This window comes from Carettochelys insculpta, chromosome 3 (genome assembly GCF_033958435.1).
Source record: "Carettochelys insculpta isolate YL-2023 chromosome 3, ASM3395843v1, whole genome shotgun sequence".
NCBI lineage: Eukaryota > Metazoa > Chordata > Testudines > Carettochelyidae > Carettochelys > Carettochelys insculpta.
The window spans coordinates 109098576-109112115 of record NC_134139.1 but is presented as its reverse complement, the minus strand read 5'-3'; the positions used below and the strand labels follow the sequence as shown (position 1 = coordinate 109112115).

The 13540-nt window shown below is 46.8% G+C and overlaps 1 protein-coding gene across 2 annotated transcripts in view; it reads right to left on the bottom strand.

Moving 5' to 3' along the window:
- The window catches only part of SAMD3 (sterile alpha motif domain containing 3), an 89652-nt gene that overhangs the window by 65893 nt on the left and 10219 nt on the right, over positions 1-13540 (bottom strand). For both annotated transcript variants that reach the window (XM_074988767.1, XM_074988768.1), the window contains exons 2-3: positions 4463-4569; positions 3477-3666 (exon numbers count right to left, since the gene is read on the bottom strand). In XM_074988767.1, coding sequence (XP_074844868.1) covers positions 3477-3666; positions 4463-4541 — 269 coding nt within the window. In that variant the 5' untranslated portion in view covers positions 4542-4569. The remainder of the gene's footprint in view (positions 1-3476; positions 3667-4462; positions 4570-13540) is intronic.

Here is a 13540-nt window from a genome sequence, read left to right as displayed (position 1 = left end):
GGTTGAGAGATACTCTCTCTCCAGCCCTTGCGGGGCTCTGTGGTCACCGTGGGCAGCAGCCCTTAGCCCAGGGCTTCTGGCTGCTGCTGCTGCAGCTGGGGGTCCGTGCTGCATATACAGGGTCTGCAACTAGTTGTTGGCTCTGTGTATCTTGCACTGTTTAATGAAAGTGTGTCTGGGAGGGGCCCTTTAAGGGAGCAGCTTGCTGTTGAGTCTGCCCCGTGACCCTGTCTGCAGCTGTGCCTGGCTCCCTTATTTCGATGTGTGCTACTTTGGCGTGTAGACGTTCCCTCGTTGTGCCTATTTCGATGTTGGGCTGAGCAACGTCGAAGTTGAACATCGACGTTGCCAGCCCTGGAGGACGTGTAGACGTTATTCATCGAAATAGCCTATTTCGATGTCGCAACATTGAAATAAGCTATTTCGAAGTTGGGTGCACGTGTAGACGTAGCCCTTGTGTGGCAAGGTGGGGCCAGGAGAGGGGAGGCAGGAGTAAAAAGAGAGCTGAGATAGAGCTGGCAACCAAAGTAGGAACAGCTGAGGAGTGGGCTGCCCTAAATCAATCAGGTCCAGCTGATCCTACTCAGGGGCTACCTTTATAAGCTCTTCTCCACGCAGGGCAAAGCGAAGATGGTGAAGGAGAGTTTGGGAGACAAGTGAGGAGAAGGAAGGAGACTGAGAGAAACAGCTGGGGCCATGAAGGAGGAGAGGAGCCTCAGCAACCCAAGGGGGCTGTGTTGCCCCAACCCAGGGAGGGCCTGGAGCCCCACCAGAGACTTGGAGGAACTGGTCAGCTGAAAGAGCCAAACTAAGGAGGAGACTGGCTGCCACGACTACCACTCGAGGAAGGGGATACCAGGGAGAAGTGTCTGGGGGAAGTAGCCCAAGGAGAGAAGCTGCAGGGGCCAGGGCGAAGTCAGCCAGCCCTCCCAGGTAGCCTGTCCAGGGTCCCTGGGTCGGAACCCAGAGCGAGTGGGTGGGGACCAGGTTCCCCCCCAGACTGCCCCCTGCCCCAACAAGGGTAACGTGGTACATACAGTGGGGCCAGTGGACTAAACAGAGGGCCTGGGGCCCAGGAATGAGTCTGACCACACCACACCTTGATAATATTTTTCTGATTTGTCAACCTTGATTACCATTTTTGGCTCTCTGTGCCTTAAATATTGAGTCTGTTCTGGTATGGCTGTGGTCTGAAGAAGTGGGTCTGTCCCACGAAAGCTCAGCATCACCCAAAAATATTTTGTTAGTCTTTAAAGTGCTACGGAACTGCTTTTTTTGTTTTGATAGTATATAGACAAGCACGGCTTTCTCTCTGTTACTCTACAGCCTTTGTTGAGAGTCTGCTAGCTTTTAGCTCACGTGGTAAAGCACACTGCTTTTGTCCCTAAGGAGGTAGGTTCACTTCCCCCAGGGCCTTATACCACATTATACATTAGAAAGGCAATTAAGAGCTCTGCGATCTGACCTAGTGTCCAGCAAGTGAGCAGTGGAAAGAAAATAATCCTTTTTGGGCTTATGTATATTATATAATAGATCTGTGGATTTCTGCTTTTTTCCCCGAATAATCTCATTCTCTATGTCAAGAGGTGGCTGGATGCAAAACCATTAACAATGTGAAAAAAAAGGTATTACAGTGCTCCAAAATCCCATACAGCATAAATTCTGGTACCTAGAGCATAAACTAGGTCAAATGAAGGATTCCTATAAAAAATGTTGTGTAATATACGTACTTATTATACACATCATTAAAGTTGCAATAGTGAATATTTTGTTTTCCCCTCATTGCTCAAAGTGAAGCTCCAGGACTTATTTAATGAACACTACTTAAACTCTGTGACGAAGACAGTATTAGTTTTCTTCCATGGGTTTTTGTGCTCATCACTATAGTATGCATGCTTCACAAACACTACTGTCTCTATTTTCAAAACACACCTGTGAAACAAGGGAAAATGATTGTATGTATTTTTTCACTCTCTCAGGAAGTGAAGTACAGAGAAATTTAGGTCAAAGTATCCACTAGTTCTGGGTGCCCAATGTAAGACACCCCAGACAGTATCAGATAAAACAGAGTGTTGGAAAACCAGGGGTTGGATAATCGGCGCTTCACTGTGCTAACAGAGCAGAGGCACTCAGGAATTCTTGCATTCCATTACGGGCTCTGGAGGGGAGTGCTCTTTAGTGGGCAGATTTTTCCATGCTTGCCAAAGCATTACCTGTTTTGCTCTCTCCCCTCCAAATTGTCTCTGTTCCATTTCTGCCTCCTCCCTACCTCTGGCTCCTCATCTGAATCCCATTCTTCTTACTTTTTCTACTCAGAGACCTGACAGTGGCACTGCTGCAAGGTCTCCCATGTAGCACCTCTGTGCTGGCAGGAGAGAGTTTCCCCATGGGCATCATTAAACCACCTCCAATAAGCACTGGTAGCTCAGTCAGCAGGAGAACCTCTCCTGCCAACATAATGCAGTCCACACCGGCGCTTTTGTTCGTAAAACTTCTGTCACTCAGGTGTGATCAGGTTCTCCCTCTTCCATATTGCCCAGCAAAAGGCTCACTGAAGGAACAGGAGAGACAGCCTCTCTCTTTCTCTCCGCACCCGCCCTCTGCCGCACCCCCTTCAGATACTCAGAGACGAACATGGCCCAACCCACCCCAGCACAGAGCTACAATTATACTGAAATTCCAGAGGAACACTGGGCTGGAACATGCCCAGTTCATAAAGAATCTTCGGGAAATTTGGCTGGTATAACCTATGACGTCTCTGTTGAGCAGGTGTGAATTGAGATTTTTCAAAGGCGAACTACAAGGCCAAATTTGAGTAGGTTTTCCAGAAAAGGCCCATCCCTGATACAAAAATTGCCCCATTACCAAAATCCAAGTCCCCTCTCCAAATTATCAGTAGAAAGCATTTAGAAGAAAAACCCCACACTATTTTTAACAGCTACAAGTTCCCAGAAGTTTTTAACATGGCAAAACATTTCTCCACAGCCTCATACTAAGGAATGTCTGAACTGTTTTGAAAGATTTGGGAGGTGGATTAGAAATTAAGCCTGAGTCAAACACCCAGCGTGGAACAATAAGGAGTCCTGTGGCACCTTAAAGACTAAGAAATTTATTTAGCATAAGCTTTCATGGGCTGGTGCTTTAAGGAGACAAGGGGTTTCTCATTGTTTTTGCTGAAACTAACACAGCTACCCCTCTGAAACTTTCCAGCATGGGATGTTTCAGCTAAAATGGTAATAATCTGGCAAAGTTATAAGCAACTAAACACACAGTTTTTGCAAAGGCAAGCAGCCCCACCTCTAACAACCCACTAAGTATTAAACATTTCAGCTTGTGCTCACATTGTATAGAAGTTATATAACGTAACTACATAACATATTACCTCTGGGGTTAATGAATGCCAGCATGAAAACACAATAAGAAGATTAGAGCTGTATTTAGAATTACCCTTTTGTTTCATGCATGGATAGACTCACCCACTGTTTGCTTCCGGTGACTTTGGAGAAGCTACTTCACAACTGTAAGTAAAAGATTCTAATGCACTATTCTGTCGCTGGTATTTATTTATTAGATCCATTAACACTGCTTGGTGCCCAATTTTCTTCACTAGCTGCTGCACCATGCGATCATTAAGAGCCAAAAGAGCTGCTCCGCTCACTTCTTCCTCTAAAAATTGAAGAGAAAAACATCCTTCTGTATTACTGTACAGTAAGATTCTGAACACCTAATACAACATGTTAGAAGTTAAGTGGCTCTTAAAGCAAATGTGGTTAGTTCTGCATCAGTGGTAACATAAGATCATTTGTTTTGGCTACTACCCCTTCCCCCAGGCTGTGCCAGAATTTCACTTATTTTATAACTTAATTGTTTGATGTTTTCTAGTAACAAAATTATGTACCTTAGACACAAAGCTATCAGCAAACTGGATATTTTAATACTTTAAGGCAGGCTTATTTACAGTATACTGGTACTTTGTTAATGAGGGAAAACATTTTGGAGATTGCACAGCATTGTCCGGACATCAGTATCTCCCAATCCCGCGTACAGTACATATTCACACAAAACAAACTTTTACATATCAAAGCTCCCGCGTACAGTACATATTCACACAAAACAAACTTTTACATATCAAAGCTGCATCTCCACAGAGGTATTAAATAGAAAAATATCCATAAGTAAATGCTACTAACACCTATTTTGTATTTGGGTGTACGGGTTTATAGGTTTTCAGTCCCTCTCACAGCAGTTCTTCCAGTCTAGTCATAATTAATTTAAAGCCTCCTTTTGATTTTTCAGGTCTGAACCAGTTCTCTCCCTAATAAATTTTGTTAAAAGCTGAAGTTATCCAATGGTAATTAATATAAACATACCCATAAACAAGATGTAAGAAGGTGGCAATTAAACAACAGACTATTTTTCAAGAAGAGAGGTGTGAAATACACTTTTAACACAAAAGACTTACCACGAAACTTTGGAACTAGTTCTCCTAAATTTCTCTGCACCAACCAGTTGCAGACTTGATCAACAGACCAACTTTCCATCTTCAGGTGCTGCAACAGTAAAATTTCACTGTAGAATGAAAATAAAGGATTGTTTTATTTTTATGCTCCACTCCAGAGTCAGCTTCCCCACTGTTCCAAGGCAGCGTTTCATTTACATGTGTTGAGTAAAAGCATGTGCTGAGCACTAAAACTGCTATTTACCTGCTAAAATAAAATCTACTTCAAGCACCCACGTTTCTGGATTCCTTCTTTCTTTACTTCTCTGGTTTCCCTCTGTTCTTCTAACAAAAAAACTCATTCTTTGTAACACAGAATGCTACCTGATCCTGCACCATTAACACCCAGGTTTCCACACAGAGAAGAGAAAGGTGTGAAATTCACCACCAGCACGCTCATCAGGAAATGGCTGACATTTTACAGAAGCAAAAAAACAGATCAGATAAGAGTCTGTCACATATATATTTATAGTAAATTGAGCACATTAACCCTCTCTGCACCACCAAGTAGTTTAGTTAAGAGAACACTTCAAATCTTGATGGCAAACAATTATGGGCAATACAAGCAGGGGTGGGAGGGGCGGCCAAGAGAAGGGCAGACTACTTTTATTGTTCACTATTCACACATTCTCTCAGATTCAAACTCCATCTAGAGAAATGGGTATCACACGGAATATAACAATATTAGAGCAAAGAAAAGGCCCTAACGGAGCAGGGGCGGGGGGACTCCTCTGGTTCTTCAGCTCCAGTCCTGACATGTTTAATGGATTGATGGGACTTGGCACCATCCCAGATTTACTCCTTAAACAGCATCCCTTGCTGTACTCAAGTAAAAGAGTGATAGCTGTGTTAGTCTATATACTATCAAAACAAAAAAAGCAGTCCAGTAGCACTTTAAAGACTAACAAAAGACTGACTGTTCTGGTATGGCTATGGTCTGAAGAAGTGGGTCTATCCCACGAAAGCTCACCACCAAGTAAATTATTTTGTTAGTCTTTAAAGTGCTACTGGACTGCTTTTTTGTCTTGCTGTACACAAGTATTTTTATATTCCATGTGTCACATATTCCTTCTCTGAACAGCTTGTCTGTTCTGATCCATTTATATGAAACTAAGGCAAACCAAACCATAGTAATGCACTTCTGGTACCAGATCATCACAGCTGCATTAGGAGTTTTCATGCAAATAAAATACAAGAAAAAAGCCCTAGGCAGATTAACGGCCATCAACACAAATGCCTTAAAATTACAACCCCTCCATCCACAACAGCTTGAATCAAAGTTCTTAAATGTATTTTTATTGATGTATTTAATCTGCTCTTAAACTGGTTTTAAGATGCCTGAGATGGGCAATTACATTACATTACATTAAGTAAATACATAAAATAAACAACTGCATTGGTAAGAGATGTACTTGTAAAGAGAAATTGCTTTCCCACTTTTTATGACTACTTTACAATTGAACCTCTAAAGATGTACCATTTCTATACTAATACTACTAGTAGTATACTGATACTAAATTGATGTAATTTGTCTCCACTTCAGTCACTGAATGGCATGGCAACTCTCAAAGAGCTGGAAAATTAGTTTCTAAGGAGTAGAAGCAAAAACATTAGTTGACTCAAGAGAACTTTTAGGGTGGTCTAATCGTTTTTCTTCAAGGAAACATTAGACGTACTGGCCCCAACATCTTCCTAGAACACAGACATGCATAGGGCACTGATCCTGCAATGACCAGAGCCACAATTTGTCACACTGTAGGAGGGCAAAAAACATACCAAAACTTGAGAATAGGCACTTACATGTTGCATGCTTCAGTAATAATTCTCCCCCTGCCCCAAAACAGCTTTTTTAAATGATGAGAAATTACTTAAAAGTTATTCATCTCAGAGCAATATGCTTCACAAACTGAAAAGGGTTAAATTAAAAGAAATGTCCTTCTGAATTATAAGAGTGGATTTAATTTGATATGACAACAGTAGCCATACAACTCCCCCCCCCCACCCCGCCCCCGCTAAGCAGCAATAACAGGGTGTGAAAAGTCATTATTTGTTGAGAACTCTGGTGTAAATTAAAAATCACACCTTCCTGTCACACTTCTTGCTTCCTTATGAAGTGTAGAACAAAAAAAAGAAAAAGCCTCAAAAAACTTGAAAGATAAAACAGAATGCAGAGACTTGCCTTAAGAGCCAAACAATTTAAAAATAAAAAAGTAAAATACATAAAAATGAGGAACTGCCAATGGCTCTTATTATAAGAATTTTTCAGGTCAGACCAAAGCAGGCCAAGAGATCAATTACTGTAGTGAACATGCATGGAATGGAAATGCATTTGTGCACATTATTTAAAAAGGCAACAGCTTAGAAGGGTCATATTTGAAAACTAGACTTTTAATACACGTGCTCATTACATACATACACATCAAAATATTTAACTGCTGTTTAGCTTACAGATGGATTAATATGATACAGGTAATGGCCTCCTTGCTTACTGTTTTTGGTTCTCTGCGCCTTAAATATTGAGTCTGTTCTGGTCTGGCTATGGTCTGAAGAAGTGGGTCTGTCCCACGAAAGCTCACCCAATAAACTATTTTGCTAGTCTTTAAAGTGCTACTTGACTGCTTTTTGTTTTGGTACTGAACATAGAACAGCCATACTGGGTAAGACCAAAGGTCCAGATAGCTCATTATCTTGTCTTCCGTCAGTAGCCGATGCCAGGCAGGGGCAACGTGTGGCGGGGAAAAAGAGGCACATGCCCGCCTCCCAATGTCATGGATGGGAGAGCCAAGGGCTGTCCAGTAGCTGGTAGGGCCAAAGTTCTTGGCCTGGTGGCAGGGGGGGTCCCCGCAGTAGGGATCACCACCTCCATCCACTCACTAGCAGCCTCAGGGGAAGCAGAGCAATGCAGCTCCAGCTCACTCTGCTCTCCCGGGCCACCAATCTGGGGGAGGCAGCAGGGTTGCCCCTTCCCCTCTCCCCACCAGGGAAAAAGAGTGATGGGGCTGGGGGACCACAGCAAGCGTGAGCTGCCTTTCTCCACTTTCCCTGACACTGGCGGTGAGTGTGGGGGAACCAGAAGTGGGGAGAGGCAGGACCTGGGGAGTAGGGGGACTCTTTCCCAGGCTGGGGTTCCTTCTGGTCATGTGCCTCCTCCCTCCCTCCAACTGCCCCTTCACCAGTCACCCCTGAAGGCTCCTCAGAGAGAAGGAACAGAAAAGGTAACCATCACATGATCCATCTAATGAGGGGAGAATAGAAAACATGCCAGTATCCTGAGAAGGTTATGGAGCAGACTAGAAGCACTGATATGCAGCTTCTTTTCTGCAACATTAGTATTCAGCACGGAAATACAGAGCTGAAAGGCCTTCAAGGACTCGTCTAGTTCAGCCCCCTGTGCTGAAGCAGGACCAACTAAACCAAACCCATACCTGACAGGTATTTGACGAACCTGGTTTCAATGCCCTCCATTGAGGAGGATTCCACAACCCCCCTTGGAAGCCAGTTCCAGAACTTAGCTACCCTTATCATAACACAGTTCGTCCTGATATCTGGTTTAACTCTCCCTTGCTGCAGATTAAGTTCATTTTTTCTTCTCCTACCTTCAGTGGCCATAGAGAACAACAGGTTACCATCCTCTTCACAACAGTACTTACATGTTAAAAGATTATTATCAGGCTGCCCTCAATCCTTTTTTCTCAAGATTAAACATGTCATTTTTAAACATCTTTAAAATCTTTCCTTATACATCAAGTTTTCCACACATTTTATCATTTCTGTTGCTCATGCTTATTTCAGTAGTATCATCTAAGGACCAATCATGAACAGGGCCCTAATTTGCTAGTTACTGTACAAACAGTAGCAGAAGATATATTTATATACTATCAGGGCTTTAAAAACAGAGGGGGAAAAAAGTCAGCAGGGGCACTATTTTTAGACCATAAATTACAGATTGATCAGTATTCAAGCACTCCTGGCCATTTAGGATTCCATCCACTCAGCACTACCACCCATTTCTTTAAATACTTGGAACCTGTCTATTGGCGCTCTCTCTCTCTCCCTCTCCCTCCCTCCTAGCCACAAGCAGAATCCCACTGATTGTCTCAGGCTTACTCATGACAATCCTTTTAGAATCAGTCCGTTAAAGATGAAAAGGTCAAAAGTTTATTTTCTTATAGCAAGCAAGTTAAATTATAGAAAAAAAAAGTCCCTGGAAATAAGAACCTCATCTTTATCTCCAGAACACCTTTTCTGATTCAACTCTTCTGAATAAATCTAACGGTGATATTAAAACACACCCATGCAGTTTGAGGCTGATTTAGTTTTGCAGATATTTGTGAAACCAAGGAGGAAAAAATAAAAAGAAAACCACAGATCATTACTGTGTAATGGATATTTTATCGCAACCTGAACTCTGAGGAATCTGTTTTTCCAGTTAACAGTGTTATTTCTTGGCTAGAACAGTCCAAGGGCTTCCAATCTTTTGAAAAGAGAAGATACAAACTTGCAAATGGGTATAACACATGACCCGGTAGGAAGCATTTTAAAAGTTGTGCAAATCTAAGACTAGAATTTGATTCATTTGATGGGGAAGCAGGAAGAGGTAGGAAAGGCGGCAATGTCACAAAAGGAAGCTCAGAACTGTGGCATTGAAAATGGCTCTCTCTAGAACTATGCTATCTAGGGTGCACCGAGCAGGCTCAGACAAAATGTTCATGCCCAGTTACTCTCCACTTTATTCACTTTCCCCTAACACTTCCACTTTCCATGAAGACACAGCCCTTTGGCAGCATCAGGTAACCTGGCCCCAGAGTCCCCACTACCCTCTTCCTCCATGTACCCCCCAGCCCTGACTCCCCCAACTCCTTCTACCCTGACTCCTATATCCCCCACACCCTCTCTGCCCTGAGTCCCATGCACGCCACTTCCACACTTAAATTTCTAACAAGTACTGCCGTATCCCAATTCCTCTGTCCTGTGCCATAAGGCTCCTCTCTGGGGGAAGGGACAGCCATGTGATAGGACAGTTCCTGTTAAGAAATTTAAGACCACCTCTGCATTATAAACTTTTGCTGGCGTACCCATGTAGGTCAGGGATGTGAAGAGGCATGATCTGTGCGCTGACACAGCTGTGCTAGCAAGAGTCCCTAGTATACATGCAGTTTTGGCAGTATAATTCATTTTGCTCAAGGGGTGGGAGTAGTTGTACTGGCATAAGCTACAACAGCAAAACTGCAATGCCATTGGAATACCTGCTTCCACATTAACAGCACTTTGCCAGCATAATATATCTATTTAACTCTGCCAGCGGAGACTTGAAGGTAGACCTCGCCTAAGAATTTTTGGCAGAATTTTAATTTTTTATTTTTTTCATAAATTCAGACACATAATATTGATGATCTTCATTGCGCATTTTTCAGTTGCGGGTCTTACGCCTTTTTAAATTTTCATAGTTCCAGGAAATAATGGGTTTGTTCAGATAATTATTTGACAGTAGCCATTAAGATTTAGATAGTTAAAGCTTCATAAATTATTAGACCACAACTTCTCAACTTCCCATGTAAAAATGGACAAAGTAAATATCCTTAAATCATACATATTTTTACCATTCATTCACTAGTCTCTTTTTAGCCTAACTGATGTCTAAATCACTGGATTCTGATTCATAGATTCTCAAGCAATACTTTTCTTACTTTGCCAGTACGTAAATTTCTATAACCAATCGAAGTATTCTTCCTCAATTTGTATGTATTGTGAAATAGATATTCACTGATATTTATCAATAGAAAAATGTAATCTTTCCAAGCTGATTTCGAAGGAATCTCTATTGTCCCCTTTGCAGTCCTGCTGCATGAACTCCTAAACTGCAGGGTATACCTAATGCTTCAGATTGTCATTGATGGTACATCATTTTGGTTTAGGAAGAAAGCAGATTCAGGAAACTAGTAACAGCTCTTTCTCAGAAGCCGTGTCTACACTAGCCAGCTATTTCGAAGTAGCTGGCCCATCTTTGAAATAGCGCATGTCATGTCTACACACACCGTGCGCTACTTCGAAATTGAAATCGACATTAGGTGGTGAGATGTTGAAATCAGAAGATGGGAATAGCACCCTACTTCGACATTCAACATCGAAGTAGGGCATGTGTAGATGATCCGCATCCTGCTACTTCGAAATAGCAGGGTCCTCCCAGGGCAGCAATCAGCTGAGGGGTTGAGATGTGCTGTGCAGCCCCTGCGGGGCTCTATGGTCACCGCACGCAGCAGCCTCAAAGCACCACACACCCAGATTTCCTGTGGCAGGAAGCTGAGAGCATGCAGGCAGCAGCACACACATGCAGCAGCCCTGCACGCCCTCCAGAGGCCCCAATCCACAACCCATGGCAGCCAGCCAGCCCCCTGAGCGCCTCCAGGGCACACCCCCCAAGGGAACCCAGGGCTCACAGTCATCCTGCTGGGGTGGGGGGCAGGAAGAGGTGGGGGGACCCCTCCTGGGTGGAGGCCAAGCTCCAAGACCTGCTGGGGCTCTGGGGCAAGGAGGAGGTGCTACAGGTAATGGGGACCAAGTGGCAGAACGCAGATGCATTCGCCCAGCTGGCTAAGGGCCTGGCCACCCAGGGTCACCCTTCCCACTCTCTTGATCATGTCAGGAGTAAAGTAAAGGAGTTGCAGCAGGGTTATGTCTGAGCCGCAGCCAGCTGGTCTGGGGCCACCCCCACCACCTGCCCCTATTACAGGTTGCTCAGGGAAATCCTGGGCAACTGGGACACTTCCTCCCCGCCAGCTACCCCTGACACCATGGCGGAGGAGCCCCAGCAGGCCTCTGAGCTGAAGTCCAGCCCAGAGACCAACCCTACACCCCAGGGGCCCCCTGAGGAGCCTGCCCCAGGACAGCAGAGGAGGGGTCCAGTGATGGGGAGCTCCTGATTGACCTCCCCTCCTACAGCTCCAGCAGGGCATCTGCCCGATGGGTGTTCCCCGACTGTGGGAGTGGACCATCAGGTATGTAACCCACAGGGCACACACACCCAGGTTACGGGGCAGGGGCAGGGGCAAGGGACATGACCAGGGCTCCCCCCCACACCCAGCCGACCCCGGCCCACCACGGCCCAGCCAGACCACGGCTCCAGGACAGCAGCAGCACAGCTCCCAGGACCCGTCAGCACCCACCCCCACAGACACACCACACCCCATCCCTGGGGGGGGGGGGGGCTGAACCCCCGAAGGCGGCCGCCCACAGGGACACTATGCCCATGGCTCGGGGACAGGAGACGGGGACTCAGCACCGGAGTGGGGTGGGGGGCATGGGCCACAGGCCAGGGCCCAGTACTAATGGCTGTCCTCTCTCTTCCCCGCTCTTTCCGCAGCCGCACCATTCGAAGGCCATGACAGCGCTGAGATGTCCATCATGCCACACAGCCCGCCAGGGACGTCGCACTGAGGCAGCCAGCCGGAGCAAGGACTGGCACCGGGACGAGCTCACCACCACCAGAGCCAGCCATGGGCACCTGCTGACCCCCAGGTCCTCGCTATCCTCCGGCGCCAGGTGGAGGATCGCCGCCTCCAATTGGAGGAGTGAGCACTGGCCTAGTGCCAGGAGGCCTGGGGGTCATTTATGTGGACTTTTGACCACATCACCAGGACCCTGGAGAGGATCACGGACCAGCTACCGCCTCCCGCTGCTCCAGCTGCCCTCCCTCCCAGCTGCCCCCTGCACTGGAGCCCACTGAAGAGGACTGCGGAGCTCGGGAGCCAGCCTGACCATATTTGCCGGTCCTCCTGGTCCCCACCTGACCCCAACGGGAACTCCAGACCAGGCATAGGTCGCACCCCACCACGCCAGACGAGGGGCTGGGCCACTCAGCCCCCCCACTTCTGTACATAGTTCCCCCTCATACCTCTGTTGTAAATAGTTGTGTCCCACCCCCCTTTAGGTAGCTGTCCCCCCATGTGCATAGTTCCCCCATGTGTTCGTGTCTGTAAACAATTGGTCTACAGCTTTGGGTTCTTAAATATTATTTCTCAGGTTTATTTTTCCAAGATGTGTGTTGTGTGCTCTTTAGGAGCTCAGTATGTGAGTGGTGGGGGCAGTGTGAGAGGCCCACCAGAGATAGCCACGATGGCGTTCATCCCGCAGTCTGGTCAAAATGGGCACACAGGGCCTCCCGGACCTGGATATCCTCGTGGTCGGCCTGGCGGCTCAGGGCAGTGACTGGTTGGGGGTTACCTGTGCCAGCCTCCACAGCCCACCCCTGCACAAAGGCCTCCCCCTTGCTCTCCACCAGGTTGTGGAGTGCGCAGCATGCACCCACAACCTGGGGGGTGTTGGGGAGACCCACGTCCAGGTGGCTGAGGAGGCAGTGCCAGTGGCCTTTGCAGCAGCCAAAAACCTGCTCGATCACTGGGCACACATGGTTCAGGTGGGTGTTGAACCCCTCCTGGCTGGCACTGAGGTGACCTGTGTAGGAGCACATAAGCCAGAACTGGAGGGGGTAGACCGCATCCGCCACGAGGCAGAGGTGTACTGTGGTGTCCCCCAGAGGGATCTCCCTCTGGGGGATGCAGGTCCCCACCTCCAGCCGGCAGCACAGGCCCAAGTTCCTAAAAACGCGGGCTTCGTGGGTTCTGCCAGGCCAGCCAACATACACATCCTGGAAGTGGTCCCAACTGTCCACCATGGCCTGGAGGACCACCGAGTGGTAGCCCTTCCTGTTCATGAAGCATCCTTCACTGCAGTCCAGGGAATGGATGGGGATATGGAACCAGTCCAGTGCCCCAAAGCAGTTGGGGAACCCCATGCCAGCAAACGCCTCGATGGCCGCATCCAGGTCCCCGAGCCGCACAAACCTGTGCAGCAGCAGGGCATTCAGCGTGCAGACCACCTGCAGGGAGAGGACATGGGCACCTGTGAGGGTGTGCAAGGTGTGCCTGGCTCCCCCCTCAGGCTCCTCTCTCCACCAGCCTCCTCCTGGGCTCCCCTACCCCTTAGGGTCCCCTCCCGAGCCTCCTTATCTCCATGACGATGGCCCCAACAGTGACCTTGCCCACA